Source organism: Diuraphis noxia, unplaced genomic scaffold, assembly GCF_037042655.1.
Source record: "Diuraphis noxia isolate RWA-SAM2 unplaced genomic scaffold, SU_Dnox_SAM2 contig0002, whole genome shotgun sequence".
NCBI lineage: Eukaryota > Metazoa > Arthropoda > Insecta > Hemiptera > Aphididae > Diuraphis > Diuraphis noxia.
The window spans coordinates 65,376,190-65,395,831 of NW_028301712.1; the positions used below are offsets into that span (position 1 = coordinate 65,376,190).

The following is a 19,642-nucleotide window of genomic DNA, read 5'->3' on the forward strand; positions in this document are numbered from 1 at the left end:
CTAGGCTTCTTTTTGATTTTCTTATGTACGGTGATTACTTTGAAGGATCGAAAATTAAAAAGTTTAATATTTGTATAACATAATATTCTTGTTAATATAATTCTTCATTATTTTATAATACTAATACATAACAATAAACGTCCAAGTAAATAATCAAACGACTGCCGGAACGTATATTATCTATTATCTAAATACCAACCATAGATTACATATTTCGTTATTTTGTTTTTTTACTAAGTCGTAATGGGGCGGCAAAAAAAAATTTGTCTAGGGGCGGCAATTGTGTAAATCCGTCTCTGACCAAGCGTTATTTATTTTGTTTTGAAAATTATTAATATTAATCCATACAAACATCTTGTAATTTTAAAATATTTTCGCAGTAGGTAGTAGGTACACTTGAGTATAATTAGGTAGTAATTATTATTATTTGGGTGGCAGTATTGTGTTGAACAGTTCCCTCCCGTTCCTGGTTTTTGGACAGGAAAAAAAAAAGGTAGGTAGTAATTATTAACAAATATTTTTTTTTATTATTATTAATTAAAGGCTTCAAATACAAAGGTTTATTAGCCTACAATGGTTTACATGTTTAATTTATAAATATAATGAAGATTTGATAGTTGTGATGTGCTGTCTTTGGTTCTTGTCTTATATGTTGATTGTGAGGTCGGCCATCTTGATGAAGTTTGCTATGTTTTTTTCTTGTCCTGGTCCGAGTGCGTCTTTGAGTGAGGAGGTGTTTATGTTTGCTTTTGAACTGGCGTTATGGTAAGTGTGGCATTCTAGGAATATATGATTAACGGTGAGTTCGCAGTTGCATGTTTCACACCTGGGTTTGAGCTCTCTACGCATAAAATAGGAGTGGGTGATTCTAGTATGTCCGATGCGTACTCGGGCGATCATGGTCTCTTCATGTCGTGTAAGCTTGACTGGAGGGTCCGGCCATACAAATATTTTGTACTCCATAGAAACTTAATACTTTAATAGTAAATAGACAATATTTAATTATAATAACCAGATTTAACAGGCCCGTATTTATTTACAAAGTATTTAATTGACTAAAGTAGGTATCCTTATTAAAAGAATAATTCAAAAACACTTTTTCTTCAAATTTCAATTATGATTCACAATAAGTATAACAAACTCTGCAGTAAAATCATCTAATTGAAAAATTGCATTTAAAACATGTAAGTTCTCAATTTCTCATATTGGTATTGCCATGTAATATACTCCTTACATGTTGTGAAAAATCTAAAAATCTAGGCTTTAACTACATTGAAAAATCCCCCCCCCCCCAAAAAAAAAAAAAATTATGTAAAATCAAGAATAATTTAAACATGAAAATATTATACGTATTGCTATTAAAGTAATTTATTTTACGAATAGTATAATTATTATAGTAGCCGGCCATTAGGTAACTTTAATTAATTTCGTTAAAACCAAAATCGTAATCGTAATTATTAAACAATATTTTTTAAACAAGCACGCATTACTGTAAAATAAATATTCTGTTCTTTGCTCGAAATAAAAAGGTTTATGAGTATCTTTCACATTTCCAGTGGGTAGGCCTTTTATGTGGACACCAATTTCTATTTTGCACCGCGGCGAAGATGTTTAAATGCGGCACTGTTTATTATAGGTGCCTACTTTTATGATAAAATTAATGCTTTGATTTTGACAACAGTTGATTCAACTTACCGTATAACCAATAGTAAAATAAATTGCTGTATCAGTAATATATACCTATTTAAATAATAAAATATGCTTTGTAGTTAATAATATGATATAGTAGTTTGTAATATAATCTGGCTGACAGCCCCGAGCAGAATTGTTTTTATTTACAATTATATTCATCATTAAATACTTGTATTCAAATTGTTGTACTTTAAAAAATATATTATTCCTGGAGTCATAAAATTTCTTGATATGACGATTACTAATAAATATACACAATGAAATTTTAAAAACTGTTCTATGATATGGGTATATTAGTATTGTACTGTATATTATTATTTACAAATCAATAAATAGATTTATGTTATGCTAATTTATAAAGATAAACTGAAGAATGATGTCACAAGTAATGAATAGTTTTTCACCTAATGGTTCATTAGTAAAATAAAAATCATTATACATTTTAGACAAACCCCAACCATACAACATATTCATGTCAAAATAATTATTAAGATGATGCTACATTTAAGCAGTATAACAATGTAAAACAATCTTAAAATGCTATAATATGCATAAAAATAAAAATAAAAATAAAAATTTTAACCAATGAGGTATAATAATATTTATAACTTATTAATATGACAATTCGCAGTGATATTTTAAATAATAATTCTAATGATTCTACTAAACACACAATTTTTATGTCATAGTTTTATATGAGTGTATGACACATTAATACAAAACATCTAGGTATGGAGTTCATGAGCAATAGAATCTAAATGTAATGTGTAAAATAGCCTATTGATAGATGATACAATATGTATTGTAATATTTATATTTACATAATATAAAAACGTATAAAAAGATAAAACTTAACAGTATGGAGTATAAAAATATATATTTAATGAAAAAAGAGATCATCTATTATAAAAAGTGTTATATAAAAATAACATTAAATTACACACATTGAAAAAACTGTATGCATTTTCTACAATTGTAAATACAATATTTTTAGTATCAAATACCTATATAAAATCATTTATTTCCTTTGTTTTTCATGGGGCTTTTTTTCTTCTGCGTGTGTTAGACGATGGTGGATCATATGTTATTCCATTGCCATTTGTTGATGCATTTCCATACATGTCTGAAAAGGAATATTCAGGTGGTTCCTCTCTTACTAAAGACGTTAAAGATTCTGAAGAACTTGTCATCTTGAATGAAGTATCATCTTCAGAATCGTTAATGACTTCTTCCCAATTAATATATCCATCTGGTTCGCTATTCTCAATCAAAGTTGTATCTATATTCATACTAATATTTTGTAACTGAACAGCTTGTATCCCCTTGAGAAAAAAAAATGTTTTAAATGATTTAAACATACAATATATAAAATGATTAACTTACATAGAGGTGGAAAGCTTTTATAGCGAGCTTCAAGAGAATGTTGGTACACTTTTTGCCTGCTATCATTAAGGTTTGTAAGCCACCTTTCTTAAAATTACTTATTTGAGCATCAATATCCTGTAATAAGTGAAGAATACAATTATTTTAGAAAATTTGCTATTACAACATTTTTAAGAGACTAATATTTTTTTGATTTAAATAAATTATTATTTGTACTTACACTTAATAGTTTAAGTCATAAGACATACACTAATAAAATGTTTAATTTATTGTGTATGGCATGTATATGTTTATTACTTTATTAAAATTAACTTTTTAAATAAAAATGATATGAATTAATTTTAGATTCTGAGTGGAGCCAAGAATTTACTGAGTTTACAATGATGTTTTTTTTTTTTTTTTTTTTTTGTATCTGTGACACTGTGTACACAGTAAGTTATCGAAATAATTGCTTTGATTTTTAACTTCAATAACTTTATTGGTGGAAAAGTGAATCTAGATAGTGCATTGGGAAGGTAAAAATAAAAAATTTCCATAACTTTTCTAAAATACTAGGAAACAGATTTTTTTTAAACTGGAATTTTTACATAAAATCGGTATCAAATACCATAAGTATATTGAATTTTTAAATTTTTGGGTTATTTATAGACACTTGAAATTTTCAGTTTTTTTTTAAACAATAAATTTATGTTAATACAATTTTATTAATTCAGTAAAAAGCTTCAAAATTTAATAAAAGGCTCCTAATATATTGTTACAAACAAGGGTAGTTTAAAAATATAAAAAATAAATAGGCACATTTTTTTTATAACTGTTTAAAATTCAAATTTTAATAAAATTTACAAATTATTTAGTTGTTAAAAATATATAAAACTTTTATAACTCAAGATTGAAAATTTAAAACAAGGTTAATATAAATAGTTGATTTGGCAAAAAAAAGAACAATACAGACTACAGATTTTTTAAAATTTATTTTAAGTACAAATTTGAATGAAATTACATATTAATTAAACCAAGAACAATAATTTAAGTTTTATGATTGTAATTAAAAAATATTATTTGTGGGAACTTGAAATTTCTAGAGTATACTTTAAAATTAAAGTATATATTCTAATTGTAATAGTTAATGTTGATAATGACTTATATAAATATTTATACTATATTGAAGGGGTGGCCAAGACAAATGAGCCCATAAGCCATATGGACAAATACAATATCTAAAGCCAAAACATTTTTAAATAAATTTTTTTTTTAAATAAAACACGAGCCACAAAAGTTGACCACCCCTGATATAATGTATATACTTTGAATGACTGATTAAGTTGGGTACACAATGAATCTGATTTTATTAATCACGAATTTAATTTATAGGTACCTACATTTTTTATTTTTTTTTGGAAATAATAATATAAATATAGTAAAAATTTCTTAAACTGATAAACCATCTTAGTTCAGAATCGTTTTTTATATACAATGATATTATATCATAGAATTCAAACTAAATACTATCCATTATAGTAATAGTAACCCACTTCTAACTTAATGTACAACACAGCAATATCCACTAGCCCGATTTTTATTTTATTTTAGATTCCGAGTGGATCAAAAAATGTATGGATTTAACAGTTAATGATTAGATTTTCTATTAAAAATGATTTTGTTGGAATTCAAAAATGAGCAACCATTTATATATGATATAATTTGACCTAATCTTTATATTAAATTAATTTTTTTTAAATATTGCATATTATTTTGGTTAATATTTTAACTATTTGTTGACATATAAAATAAGAGTTTAAAATATACATACATTCTGCATTTGCAGACATCTTAAGCTCAAATACGGATGAAACTAGATATTAAAAAAAAATACTATTTTTCAACCAATTAAAAATTTTAAACTATAAAACAACTCTTTTATTATGTTTTTTATAAACATTTAAATTCATTCCATGCTATCATGGGCGGATGGCCTACCGGGCAACAGGGCATATCCTGGTGGGCCCCCTTCGTATTTGGGTAGTGGGGCCCTTTAAATTTTAATATCATATATTATTAAATTTTTTTTCAAGGGGGGGCTACTTTTTAAAATTTTATGGTAGGCCAAAAATGACCTATCCGCCCATACATGCTATTGACTATTAATACTAGAATCCTATTATATACTCTATTCGCCGTAAGTTGACCCACTAGCTCGACGAAAACCGGTCGTAGCTGCGCAGGCCACCGCGTCTTTGGAGCGCTAGTGTTGATCGTTTCCACCGCACCTGGCGTATACGTAGTGATTTGATTATATTCACAACGTATCGACACTATCTCCGCAAACGCGCGCTATTATATTGATATAATTCGTAACAATTATTTTGTATAACATTCTGTATGCACGGCGGCAGCTGACTACTACGACAAACACCGCCGATTGCCGAACACCACTGACCAATCACAAATCACAAGTCTCCGACGTGGGGGGGGGGTCTGAATGTTCCGGCGGCTCAGTATGCATGCGCGTAAGTGGGTCAACTTACGGCGAATAGAGTATAGTTACACCATCCTATGGTTAGTTGGTATTGACCTCAAACATTAATAACAATAATATATTATAAAAATATATACTACTATACCTAATAAAAAAATAACGATAATATAAATACAATGTTTTCATCAAAAATTTAATCAAACTATCATTATACTAGAAATAAAATAAATTATTACTTTATAGAAATATCAAAAAACCTATGAGCTTTACTTAGTTATTATAGAGTGACAAGCAGGTCTTCACTTAGTTGTTTTTGTTGCAGAATTCATCATTGAATTTATATTTTATACATATTATATTAGAGTGACATACTCAATAACAAGATAGGATAGCACAGTGATTACTTGCTTTACTAAATTTATTTTTATGCTGCTAATTTAATTTAATATGTTTTTTATAAATATGCAGTCATATTAATACAGACCTTTTCATGTCGTTTAATAAATGGACTTATGATATTTTTGTACACATAAGTTAAAGAGCTGTCTGAAGTTGGATAAGTCATGTAAAGAAACAAAAGCTTCAGCTCATTATAAAATGGCAACCTGAAAGTTGTTATAATATATAAACTAAATTATTATTCAAAATCAAATATTTTTTTTTAATTATTTAAATAACTTACCAAGGGCCAATGAATATGTCTGTTATGGTTTCCACGGAAGTGAACATTGAAAAGGTTATCCAATACATTAGCCATATACCCTAAATTAATATAAAGTTATTATTTTGTATAGTTAAAACAAAAAGTTTTTAAAAATAATATAAAATAAATATTTATACTAAATGATATCTTATGTGGTTTTTCTCATATAGTTGTTAATCTTATCCACTTAAACATATGAGATATGTTTTATAACCATACGATTTTTAATCTTTTAGGTTAATTGTTTTTATTAATGAAATAGTCAATAATATATTTTAGTGGATTAGTTTATTATATGCCAGTCAACAATTTTACATAGCATAACAGATATAATGTGAGTAATGAGTATGGGTTTTTTTAAATATAGAAAACGTAATAACAATAGTTTTATTTCTTTCAATAATAGTTCTTATAGTTAAACATAATATTACAACTAATAATTAAATGAAACATATGTTATCCAAACCCAAAAGTTATACTCTTTAAATAATAATGTTTATTTATTTAAGTAATCAAACATACATAATTTGTCGATCGCTTTGTCTTGAGCACTTTATATGACATATATCCTGGATATAATATGCCAAATAGCATACTGAAAAAAAAATAATGATAAATTTTAAATTAAAATAGCTAGGTAGGAATCAATTTAAAATCTACACAATTAGAATATATGTATAATCAATATTAATCCAGCCATAATTGCGTGAAACAAAAAATAATATCATATTGGAACATTTGAAATACCTATGAACGTAATAGAAAATAATGTGACTATTAAGTATACATATATAAATCTTTTATAAAAAAAAATAATAATAATTTATGAAAAAATATTTTAAACATTAAAAACAATTCAGAAAATTATGCGTCATTATCCTTATAATGGTATAGTAAAGAAGATATTTTAATAAAAGAAGATTCTAAAAAAACACATGTACAATACTCACATTAGTGGTCTACATAAGAAGTCCGGTAACATTTTAACAGGAAGCACAAACAACACGTAATAACGAAGAAAAATAATTGTATATGTATAACTATGTTAAAAAGTTCACAATCTGATCACACTAATCCTGTACTTGGAAAATATATACTATGATAGAACAATCGGTCAATTTCAATCAGAAAACTCTCAATAATGCAATATAACATATTGAGCAAACGTCCTCTAGTACTACAGAACAATAGTACCGATTTAATGTAATTTGTAACGTTACGTTTTAAAACAAAAAGAAGTGATGTTATCAACCGTAACCGTTCCTTGATAATTGACCAATAGCAGGACGTGCTGATAGCATTGAGTAAATAATTTGATTATGTTATCAGCTGTTATCGATATTCGATAACGATAATTTCATGATTTATTTATCCATCACAACATTCATAACACACGAGAAATATTAAATTTAAATAATAATACATTAAAGCCAATACCAAATGCCAAATAATGAATAACGATTAACGGTAGTATTCAAACTGTCCGTCTGTGTAAGTAAACTATATGAAATTTCAAATTTTAAATTTTGATTACCCTAATATTTCCCTATGATACTGTCCATTATTCTTTCAATGGTCATTAGTTAATTTCCATTGGACAGTTCTCATTAATAGCTATTGTTTTCATGGAACTCGATTAATTAACTTATTATTATTATTGTACAGTATTTATATTTATTATAATTGTATTATCAATTTCAATAGCTAAAATGACATACAATTAATTGTTGTCTATCACTTGAACTAAATAATTACACAAATGGAACAGTATTTTCCAACAATTAATGAAGGAAAAAAGTATGAGACACGTTCCACAATGGGTTCAAAAATAAAAATAACTAAGAATATGTCCGTGATCAGAAGCCATAGATCTATTCTGAGTGATGGAATAATAATGGTAAAATAAAGTTTTATATTAATAATGTTATTACTAGTATAGATTGCTAGGCCATTTTTTTTGATGTATAATCTTTGTTAATACATGATTAAATTGTAAAAAAATTTAAATATTGTGATTAATGTATTTCTTTAATTTTTCTTTAGAAATCAGGAATAGGAAAACCATCAATATACCATGCTTTGGTTATTATATTCTTAGAATATTTTGCTTGGAGCTTACTTACTTTACCAGTAATATCAGTAAGTATATAGTCAATAAGAAATGATTAGTTATACTCCATAACTATTATGTATATTAAAATAATTTATATATATATATATTACAGAAATTAAATAATACATTCCAAGATCATGCTTTGCTCATGAATGGTATTATTTGGGGAATAAAAGTATGTATATTAATAATTATTCTTAATTATGTTATTATTTATTTAATTTTTTTGTTTTTTTAGGGTATTCTATCATTCCTAAGTGCCCCATTGATTGGTGCCTTATCTGATGTTTGGGGGAGAAAATTATTCCTATTACTAACAGTATTTTTCACTTGTATTCCAATACCTTTCATGTGTATTGACTCTGGGTAATTTTTGAAATTGAACATTAATATTTCAAATTACAATTAATTTTTACTTATCTAAAGTGATGAAAAATATTTATTTTTAGCTGGTTTTTTGCCTTGATAAGTATTTCTGGGTTATTTTCAGTAACATTTTCAGTTGTATTTGCTTATGTAGCAGATGTGAGTGATGAGAAAGAAAGAAGTTGTTATTATGGCTGGGTAAATATTTAAAAATTAATTTGAATACTTTAAATCACATTATAATTATTCTATAAATAAATATTGAACATATTTTTATTTTTTATAGATAACTGGAACATTTGGAGCTAGTATGGTTTTTGGACCAGCCCTTGGTTCATATATCATGGAAATTTACAATACTAGTTTTGTTGTATTTTTAGCATCATTAATAGCACTTTTAAATGTGTTTTTCATAATTGTTGCTGTTCCAGAAAGTTTACCACATAAACAACGAACATCTACTAATTGTATATCTTGGAAAAAAGCAGATCCATTTGTTGTGAGTACCTACATAGAAAAAAAACAATAAGAATGTAGCTATATTTGTATTTGTATTTTAGGCTTTAAGGATGGTTGGTCGAGATCGAACTGTATTGATATTATGCTTAACTGTGTTTTTGTCATATCTTCCTGAAGCAGGAGAATACTCTTCATTATTTGTATATTTGAGACTTGTAAGTGTTGAAATTTAATATGAATAATAACTTATTTTTTTAATAATTATGTATTGATTTTAAAATTGAAATATTTTAAATTTTAAGCAGGCAATATATGGATTTTCTGTTAATTTGTAGAATAATGAAATAATAAAATTCAATAATATCTTTTCTTCAGGGGTCTTTATTTTTGCTTCTCTGATAATGATCGGCAAAAATAAACATTGTAAAATCAATAAATTCATTACTATACTAAGATTATAATAGGGAAACATGTGAATTTTTGAGCAAAACAAGAATTAGGCAATATAAATATTTTTATTTTATCATTTTTTCAAATGACTAACAAGAATAGGTTTTGTTTTATAGTTTATAATTTATATTAGTATTTTCTAATTTTCATTATTTTTTCACTATTTTCATACAATTTTTCATGTTATACATTTTTAAAACAGAGACCACACATGTGGTATGACTCCTCTTAATAAATATATATATATATATATATATATATATTACTATAATCTTCTAGTTGGAATTTAGCCTTAAAGTCCTAACATTCAAATAAATTTGCTGTAAATTCTCTATGATATATTCTGTTCAGTTTTACTTTTTCTACTTCCTTTTTTCATATTGTTATAGCAATAGAAATATTTAGATAAAAAAAAATACTTCATAATATATTTCGACTGTTTTGTTAAGAAATTATTTTTTTTGTACACAGTTTTATTATAAAATTCAAATTTAACACATTTGTTATAGTAACCTACTCAATGATACTAAACGTATACTTGACAACTACTGTAAAGCAGAGAGAGCAGTCACCTACTTACGTAGTTTTTATGCTGATACATAAATTATTTGAGGAATAAACTACTTCTCCACCCACCAATTTTTTTTTTTGAGGGGTGGGGGAGGGGAAATAACTAAAATAATTTTTATAAGTTTAACAGGAAATTTCTAAACAATTAAATTTATATAAATAAAAAAACATTTTTTCATTGCACTCATAATTATAAATGTCAAAAATATTTTGTTTTGGTTTTTGATTAACATAATACATTGTTGATGGATTTTTCTATAAACTTCAAAACCTTTATTTAATAAAAAAACAAATACTGTATTCTATATTAATTTAATATCTGAAATTAACAATTTTAATAAATAAGAATATGGTTCATTTATTCACTAACTATGATTATGTAAAATTAGATATATATATATATATATATATTTATTATGCAGCAAATATGATAACTTGATAATTCTAATTTTAGGTTATGGGATTTAGTATGTTCAAAGTATCAATACTTATTGCATTACTAGGACTGTTTTCAGCAATTATTCAATCTGTCCTTGGCATAATAATGAAAATGATGGGAGCTAAATACACAATAATGATTGGTTTGGTATTTGAAATCATGCAACTTATGTGGTTTGGATTTGGTTCAGAGACTTGGTATGTTAAATATTTGTTATAAATAATTAATTTCATAATTTAATTATCTTACCATTCAACTGAAACTTAAATGACCATATATACATAATTGAAAGTTAAGGTTGGTGGTTTATTAAGATTATTAAAGGCCGTTATAATTCAAATTTGTTTTGGAGACTGAATTTCCCTATAATATTAACTAAAAGAAAATTTTTATACAAAAGTTAAGCCCAATGAATATAATATTGATTCTTATATATTTTAAACAATATCATACAAGAAATAAAAAACACCATAAATAAAAAACTAACTAATAACGAGTTTATAGTGGTCAATAATACAGTTACAACAAACATTACATTTAAATAAATGTATATAATATAGTAAAACCTCATTAATCCAGACTAATTGGGGCTTTAAGATGTCATAATTAGACAAAATAACCAAGAATTGTAAATTATAAATTTATTAAAATGTATTGAATATTTTACTATATTACCAATACTTTAGTCTATAGTTTAGTATATATTATATAACAATATTAAACCTAAAAAATAGTTCATAATTATTAATTGTATTTTAGTCATTTCATACATATATAATATAGTATGTATCAAGGTACACCTTCATTAACGTATTATCCCCTGTCCGGATTAACGAGGTTATACTGTACTTAATATAATTATTCAAATTTGTAAAATAAATATTATACTAAATTATTTTAAGGGTAGGTCGGTAGGACCACACATAGCGGTTGGGCCACTTAACAAATTCAAATTGTTTGATTTTAAATGCAACTATGTGATATGCGGTTCAACCACAGAAATAGTCGGGGCTGAAAAACTGACTGCTATGTGTGGCCCACGGCTAAATTATTTATCCGTATTTTAAGTGGATATACATTTTCTCATTTTATCTTATGACACTCACCACTGCTTATTGTTTATAAGAAATAATCATTTATACATTAATTTTTAATAGGGTCATGTGGTCTGCCTGTTTTTTGGCTGCCATTTCTAGTGTTACTTATCCTGCTATTAGTTCGTTTATTTCCATTCATTCAGATGCAGATAAGCAAGGTTTAACAATTATTATTTTTATTTTTAAAAGTTAAAATAAAACTAATAAAATTTGATTTTCTATCAAGGTGTGGTTCAAGGAGTGGTAACCGGAGTAAGAGGTCTTTGTGGCGGCTTAGGACCAGCAATGTTTGGATTCATATTTTATTTGTTTGATGTTAATTTGAATGAAGGAATGCAAATAGCACATACTACTCAAAATTCTCTTAATAGTTCAATCATAATTAAACATTTGAAGTACAATATAAATAATAATCCATCTTCTTCGGTAATAACTGTTAACTAAATATGTAAAATTATATTGATATTACTACTCTAATATAATATTTAATATTATATTCTGTATTGTTTATTAATTATTTTTCGTAAATATAGATGATTCCAGGACCACCATTTGTCTTTGGTTCACTTCTGGTTATGTGCGCATTATTAGTCTCCGTTTTTATTCCAGAAAATGTTCCCAATGGTTCTGATCAACGTCATAAACAAATTGGTAAACATAATAACTTGAATTTTTAATAAGATTATTTGATTAAATAAACATTTTCATTATTATAGTATTAATGACATTTTTATTTTTCAGTTAATATAGTTTTTCTTCTACAGCGTATAAAAAAAAAACCAATACAAATTTTAATTATGTATTAAAAGTGGGGGCTGTTGGTTTATGGGTAAGAGGAACCCATGTATAAATATAAAGAATATTCTTAACTAATATTAAAATATTTAATAATATTTGAAAAATATTTTTATGTAGTCTTCAGCCCACTAAAATATTATTGGGACAAGTCATATATCATATATATATAAATGACCAATCTCTAGGGTTTAATATCAGATAAACATTACAATAACTCTTGTGTTTGAAAAAAGGTAGGTATCTCTAAAGATAAAAAAAAACATATAATGCATAAATGTATTACGTAAATTACAAATATCTACATTATTTAAAAAATAATGCAGATATACGGCATTTTATTGTTATTATGAATAAATTGTTATTTTTTATTTTTGCCAAAAAATTGTAAATAAATTGTATATATAATTGTGTTACAGGTTCTTCGACGCAAGTACAATACCAAATTGGTCGAATTAACGTTCAATCTTATCTTTAATTGGTTTTCTAGTCACATAATATTATATTTAATGTTTAGTGTTAGTTTCTTAGAAAAGAAAATAGTAACTGCCTTTTGTGTTTTATGTTAAAGCTTGTATATTTAAAATGTGTTCATCTACAATCTACATTGAGTAAAACGTTACAATGAAAACAATAGTTACTATGCAATATCATTAAAGTAATTCCTATGGAATCTTTATTTAATTTATCATTTGAAATAGTATTATTTATGTATATTATCATTCATTACACATAAGTTGTTTAAGAACTTGTGCACTATTAATTATATATAGATAATCAATTTATAAAAGTAAAATCATGATGTTGTTATTTCTATAAACGCTTTTTCAGTTACATAAGCATCCATACATTATTGATTGTATTAATTTAATTTTGTGTATACTTTAAAAATGTAATGTTTTAAAATGATTAATTGGAAATTGTTTAATAGAATACTGTTAAAATATGTGCATTAAAAAAAATCTTTTCAGATATCTAAAATAAAAATTGAGTAATTATAGTCAAGCATTCATTGTATTGTGAATTATTCTTCATATTTACTTAATAGTATAGTCTCATAATTCTCGTTTTGTTATATAACTTAATGTATGTGATAATTTTTTTATTTTACTTATAACTTATATATATATATATTCCTGATCTCTGTTAAATTAGTAATAACTATATTCAGTTATATTGTGCACCTTAATTATCTCATCCCTATACAAAAAGTTATTGCAATAATTGCATTGATTAAAACTTGCTATTTTCTTATTAAAGTTTTAATTGTAATATTTAAATGCTAAATTAAAACTATTGAACTGGCATGGTGTTTTTGTTTCTTCATAATGTAATATAAATGCATAATATTAAGCATTATCAGTTCAGTTTCCACGATAATTAATTTAGGTTTATTAGTGCCTAGCACTTAACAGCAGTTCAATTCAGAAGAAAACCAAACTTAAAATTAATAGTTGCAATTTTAAAAGATTATGAATCAAAAGGAGAAATATCGAATTTTTTGGCGGTTTACGCATGAGTCATGGAGAGTAAAACGACAAAAATTGTCTACATTTGCGCGTTAACAGCGGTAGATGATTGTAATGCGCATGCGCGTATCAAAATAATGGCCATGTTATATTTTTTCTGTCCATTCGAAAAACCCATAGTCACGGTGTGACATCAAAATTGTTTGTAGGTGCTACCGTAAAAAGCGGGCGTGGGTTGTGACGTCACGTCGTACCAATTGAATGGCGAAGGCTTATCATGTTTTTGCCCCCAGAGCGGCTGATAATATTATGATCCCTCAAAATGTTTTTTAATTCTAACATCCACATTTCCCGAGTTTTTGTTATAAAGTATTGTTGTTTTTCAAAGCAATCGCCACTAGAAAATCCGCATTGTTCAATTTTTATTAATCCATCAGAATCGTTAAAAACGAAATTCTTAATTTTTATTTTTCCATGATAAGTTGTGATATAATTTAGGTTATGTTCTCCATATCCATACCTACAACCCGTTGACCATAATTGTCTAGTATTTAGGCTTCAATCACATCACTGGTGTGCGGTGATGAAAAACAGTTTTTGGTGATAATTCTTTCTAACAAGTTAAATCGAATTAAATTGTTGATGGTTTATGTTATTACGTATAATATAAGTCTAACTAGTTTCTAATACTTAAACAGTACATTTTACGAATCTTTTGACTCCTTACACCGCTTGTTGGCTTTGTATTCGGAAGCATCAACAATGCTTATCACGTTCAAAAATTTGCAACAGCAAACATTCAAACTGGAAATTGATTCAGACCAAACGGTAATTTACTTTCAAAAGTAGTAGATGTCTTCGTACACTTAAACAAAGTACTGTTGCTAATCAACTTACTTAATGTTTAAAGTCTACTCATAACATTACACTTATGTTCTAAAGCTGTATAGGTATCTAAACCTAATCTAAAATGGTTATTTTTTATTAAATTATTGACATTTATTATATTTCAATACACTCATATTAAATAAAGCGACTATGTAACTAATTTCTTTCATTTAAATATGTTGATTGTATGATTGATTAATATGCACAATGCACATAGGCTATGCTTGTTAGACTACAATTAGCCATATTTTATGTTAAAACTTAAATCATTATTATTATTTATCTATTTTTATTCACTTTGTTTTATCCTTTTTATTATGCTTAAAACGTTTTTGTAAAAAGTAACTCAAAATATTTTTATATTTTTTACCCAGTCGCACATTTTACTTATTTAACAAGGTATTTATCAATTTGATTGATTATCATACAAAAAATAAAATTAGAGTTCAACGTACAACTATTGTATGCCACGTGTCTACTGATGTTACAAACTGTGTGACTAACAAAGGATTTATGCTATGAACCTACGTTCATATTACCAATTCAATGTCAATGACAATTTTACATGTTCTCTCACCAGTAGTCGACATAATTTGACCTGCGTGGACCTGTCACCACTTGTAAAAATGGTAGATTTCTCGTTATTGTCACTACCACAATAAATGGCCAAATCAAAATTTCAAGTGTGTTTTCCATAGCCGCCTAATAGAAACTTATTCCAAAATGTGTTATTGTATGTCAACTATGTGTTCAACATGTTAAAAGTTTAAAATTAAGAAAAAGTATTCCATTTAAACCCCAAAAGACTAGAATTTAATTTATAATAAAAATTCAATTTTTTTAAATATAATACCCAACACATATTTTATATTTTATCCAGTATAGTAGGTATATTTGATTTTGTTGGATTGAAATATTGATTGCAATAAAAAATTATTCAATATTTTATTTTTTTTTTTTTTTGTTAAAGAAATAACCCTCGGCAACTTAGCCATTGGGATAAGATACATTTTATTTTTTTGAAAGGTGTTACATAATAATAACTGAAAAGGTTTAATAACAATAAATGTCTAAATTATATGAGTATAATTATAATAAGTAGGGCTCGGATGTTGTTGCATTTGCAATTTTTTTTCTATTGTTCGGATTCATTGCTAAGTAAGTGATAAATTTATTTCAAATGAGTACCAATTAATATATAAAAATTTTAAGTGCAATTTTTTACCTTTTTTCAATTTTATTGCAATTTTGTTGATTGTCGTCATTTTCAATACAATTTTATATATTTTTTTTATGTATTTACTCTTTTTTGTTAGATTATACAGTGCTATAATTTTTAAGGTAAGGTAAGGTTTTTTTTGAAAAAACAAATTAAAAATAGTTTAAATAAAAAGTTTTAAATTTTTATAAAATTATTAGTATAGATTTCTGAAAAAATAAGAAGACCACACAATTTAACCAGATTTTTAGTGACAACTGACGAGAATTTGAATTTGAATCTTTTTTATTATCTACTCGTTTAAAACCTATCTAATAAAACTTTATAATATTACTTAATAAAATGACTTAATCCATTTCATAAAATAATTTGTTAATATATATTTTTTTATTTTTTTGGTACAATAAAATATTTTTTTATTGCAATTTTTAAGTGCAATTTTGGGTTTTTTCACAGCAATAATGCAATCAATTTCATAACATTTTTAGTGCAACAACATCCAAGCCCTAATAATAAGGTTGTGTTTTTTCAAATGGTTAAATAGGTTTGTCCAGTTTTGCTTCTGGAGGAACACGAATATGACAATATTTTTATATTAATATATATAATATAGTAAAAAAAACATTATACATAATAAATTTGAATTTGTAGGTAAGACAGTTAAAGGAAAAACTGCAAGCTGAAAAAGGATCTGAATATTTGGCAGAAAACCAAAAATTGATTTATGCCGGTTGGTTTTACTTAATTTTAACATTACGTAGATAACAATTAAAATATATTATGTATTATTATTATTTTTGAATAAATAAATAGGAAAAATACTTAGTGATGATACTAAAATCAGTGATTGTAACATTGACTCAAAAAAATTTGTGGTGGTTATGGTTTCAAAAGCAGCTGGTGCTGTTAGTGCTACTAGTGCCTCTAATACTGTTAGTGCTACTGGTGCCACAAGTGTAAGTGCCACTAAGTCAACACCATCAGTTTCAGCGCCTCAGAAACCAGCAGAAAAGTAAAATTTACCAATATATTTCAATTTATCTCACATTTATTCTGAATACATTTATAAATTTATAATTAATATTTTTCATACAGATCTATAACGGTTGAACAACCTAGAGTTGAAGAGCAATCAACATCACCGGCGACAGAAACATCTGCTTCTGTACCAGAATCTGCATCTAGTGATGAATTTGAAAGAATGGTTCAAAATGTTATGGATATGGGATATGAAAGATCACAGGTTGAAAAATTTCTTCTTCTATTCATATTATAACATTATGAAATCATTTTTTATTATTTAAATTTTAAGGTTGAAAATGCTCTTAGAGCTAGTTTTAATAATCCAGACAGAGCAGTTGAATATTTACTTACTGGAATACCTGATGAACTTCAAGCTGATCCAACTATTAATCAATCTATGAGTAGCATGCTTAGTGAAGGTAATCCTCAAAATATAGTTGTATTAAAATTAATGTAAAAGTAAGGTTTTCATGTAATTATGTAAATACTAAATTATAAATCACCCCTCAAAGCTACTATCAATAATCAAAAATGGTGGTATTAAGATCTTCTATACTCGGGTATTTATTAATTTTGATTCTGTCAGACCAAATCCATCATTTTAATCTCTATTGACTTTCGTGTTCAGTTTTTATTTATAGTGATGCTTGAGTAATGGTCTTGGTTTTACTTCTAGCTATGTCTAATAAATTACTTACGAAAAAAAAAAGTACAAATGTGTATTTTGTATCTAAAAATTAATGAAAAAATACACTATTCTTCTTTATTTTAAAATTGTGTGTTCAGTGAAAATACATTGTTCAATCTATTTGGATTTCTTTTCATTAACACTCATTATTTCAAAAACTATTGAGTTTTTTCAAATTTTTTTTTTTCAAAATTAAAGATCCATCTTGTTTTAAAACTATATATATTTTTAAACTATTTTCACCCTTATATTTATCAGGTAAACCATTATCAACTTTTGATTTTTAAATAACAACCTATACATAAAATTTCATAAACTAAAAAGGCTATATTTCAATGAATTTTCACGTTTAAATTTTCATTTTTCGTTAATCCGTTTATAAGATATATCCTCCCAAAGTTGTTTGTTAGGTGGTATTTACACACAAACACCATATAAGTGTTGTTTGATAAAAGAATCACCCTGTATTTAGTAGAATATTCTGAACTGTTGAGGTGTATCATATTTAAGACCATACAGTTTAGTATCTTATAAGTTATAAATAAAACTTATATAATTTTGTTATGAATGTGTTCTTTGTGGTACAGTTATTCTAATTTGTATTTCAAATATTACTTGTCTTTTGGCAAATGGGTTGAGGAGAGAATTATGATAAATCACATTATCCGTATTATGTCTTCAATTTATATTATTGTTATTTATTTCTATAACCTTTTTATTGTACAGTTTATAACTGTTTTACTCTTTATTGTTTTTAGACACAGGTAGTTCAACTGGTAGTAGCCAAGTTCCTGCAACTGATCCTCTAGCTTTTTTGCGCAACCAACCGACTTTTCAACAAATGCGTTCAGTTGTGCAGCAAAATCCCGAATTATTAAACTCTGTACTGCAACAAATTGGACAAACCAACCCAGCACTGTTGCAAATGATATCTAATAATCAAGAAGCATTTGTACGTATGTTAAATGAACCAACTGAAGGTGCTGCTGCTGCACCAGCAGCTACTGATAGAGGACCAGTTGGAGGGTTCGAGGTGCCTGTATCTACACAAGACAAAGAAGCCATAGATAGAGTGAGGATTATTTATTTATTATTTATTATCTATCAGAAGTTAATTGTTTTTCCATACATTTTCAGTTGAAAGCATTAGGTTTTCCTGAACACCAAGTTGTGCAGGCATATTTTGCATGCGAGAAGAATGAAAATATGGCTGCAAATTTATTATTGACACAAGAACCTGATGATTAAATACCATGACTTCAAGACTGAAAGGATTTTGCTGAATAAGTACATATTAAAACAAAATTGCTGTGTATTTAACATATTTATCTGAGAAATAGTAATTATTTGATTTGGAAAATTTGCTTAAAAAAAAAATAATATATTTATAATATCTTAGAGCTAGAGCAGTCCTTAAAGTTATTTCTTTTATTTTGGTTAATTTTATTGTGTTATTCTTTCTGATGGAAATAAAATCAATTTCTTAAAACATTTTTTTATGAAATGTAAATGATTTTTTTCTATATTATATTTTTTTCCATTTAAGTTTTCAAACATTTAAAAACAAATAAATTTAACTTATATTTAATGACGTGTCTGCCATTTTTAATTATTTTAATAGACCTATATTTACCTACATGCCTAGTATCACAGTACAAATCATTTTTATTGAATTTTTCCCATTTGATGAAGTATAATATTTGTGTTCATTATATTTTTTTTATATTTAATAAATATTTAATTTATTATTAACTTAATATTAACACAGGTACTTAAATATGAAAACTATGACAGGAACTTAAATATGTTAAA

The 19,642-nt window shown here is 25.9% G+C and overlaps 3 protein-coding genes across 4 annotated transcripts; 2 read left to right on the plus strand and 1 right to left on the minus strand.

The window, feature by feature from the left end:
• Positions 1–1,955: 1,955 nt before the first annotated feature.
• LOC107166961 (receptor expression-enhancing protein 4-like) lies at positions 1,956–7,475 on the minus strand. The gene is made up of 6 exons (XM_015515830.2): positions 7,205–7,475; positions 6,777–6,849; positions 6,234–6,313; positions 6,036–6,156; positions 3,076–3,192; positions 1,956–3,014 (listed from the first exon to the last, which is right to left on the minus strand). The coding sequence occupies exons 1-6, from the start codon at positions 7,234–7,236 to the stop codon at positions 2,727–2,729; spliced, it is 711 nt and encodes a 236-aa protein (XP_015371316.1). The 5' UTR covers positions 7,237–7,475; the 3' UTR covers positions 1,956–2,726.
• A 110-nt stretch (positions 7,476–7,585) lies between these two features.
• On the plus strand, positions 7,586–13,850 carry LOC107166625 (solute carrier family 71 member 1). 2 transcript variants are annotated; one of them, XM_089219636.1, is made up of 13 exons: positions 7,586–7,745; positions 7,959–8,151; positions 8,298–8,393; positions 8,480–8,542; positions 8,606–8,733; positions 8,817–8,931; positions 9,020–9,232; positions 9,294–9,407; positions 10,667–10,848; positions 11,809–11,906; positions 11,975–12,174; positions 12,282–12,399; positions 12,963–13,850. In XM_089219636.1, the coding sequence occupies exons 2-13, from the start codon at positions 8,014–8,016 to the stop codon at positions 13,019–13,021; spliced, it is 1,524 nt and encodes a 507-aa protein (XP_089075762.1). In that variant the 5' UTR covers positions 7,586–7,745; positions 7,959–8,013; the 3' UTR covers positions 13,022–13,850. The 2 variants fall into 2 exon arrangements, with proteins under 2 accessions (XP_089075762.1, XP_089075761.1); XM_089219635.1 differs by lacking the exon at positions 12,963–13,850 and adding an exon at positions 12,490–12,898.
• Positions 13,851–14,571: 721 nt separating this feature from the next.
• Positions 14,572–19,418, plus strand: Rad23 (UV excision repair protein Rad23). The gene is made up of 7 exons (XM_089220590.1): positions 14,572–14,840; positions 16,771–16,849; positions 16,933–17,131; positions 17,215–17,362; positions 17,432–17,561; positions 18,589–18,902; positions 18,968–19,418. The coding sequence occupies exons 1-7, from the start codon at positions 14,775–14,777 to the stop codon at positions 19,076–19,078; spliced, it is 1,047 nt and encodes a 348-aa protein (XP_089076716.1). The 5' UTR covers positions 14,572–14,774; the 3' UTR covers positions 19,079–19,418.
• Positions 19,419–19,642: the final 224 nt, after the last annotated feature.

Coding starts and splice junctions, on each gene's coding strand:
- LOC107166961 (XM_015515830.2), bottom strand. CDS start 7,236: ATGTTACCGGACTTCTTATGTAGACCACTAAT. Junction 6,850..7,204: donor TTCTTATGTAGACCACTAAT/GTGAGTATTGTA, acceptor TTTTTTTTTCAG/TATGCTATTTGGCATATTAT. Junction 3,015..3,075: donor TAAAAGCTTTCCACCTCTAT/GTAAGTTAATCA, acceptor TTTTTTCTCAAG/GGGATACAAGCTGTTCAGTT.
- LOC107166625 (XM_089219635.1), top strand. CDS start 8,014: ATGGAACAGTATTTTCCAACAATTAATGAAGGAAAAAAGTATGAGACA. Junction 9,233..9,293: donor AAAAAGCAGATCCATTTGTT/GTGAGTACCTAC, acceptor TTTGTATTTTAG/GCTTTAAGGATGGTTGGTCG. Junction 11,907..11,974: donor TTCAGATGCAGATAAGCAAG/GTTTAACAATTA, acceptor TTTTCTATCAAG/GTGTGGTTCAAGGAGTGGTA.
- Rad23 (XM_089220590.1), top strand. CDS start 14,775: ATGCTTATCACGTTCAAAAATTTGCAACAGCAAACATTCAAACTGGAA. Junction 16,850..16,932: donor CCAAAAATTGATTTATGCCG/GTTGGTTTTACT, acceptor ATAAATAAATAG/GAAAAATACTTAGTGATGAT. Junction 17,363..17,431: donor TGGGATATGAAAGATCACAG/GTTGAAAAATTT, acceptor TTAAATTTTAAG/GTTGAAAATGCTCTTAGAGC.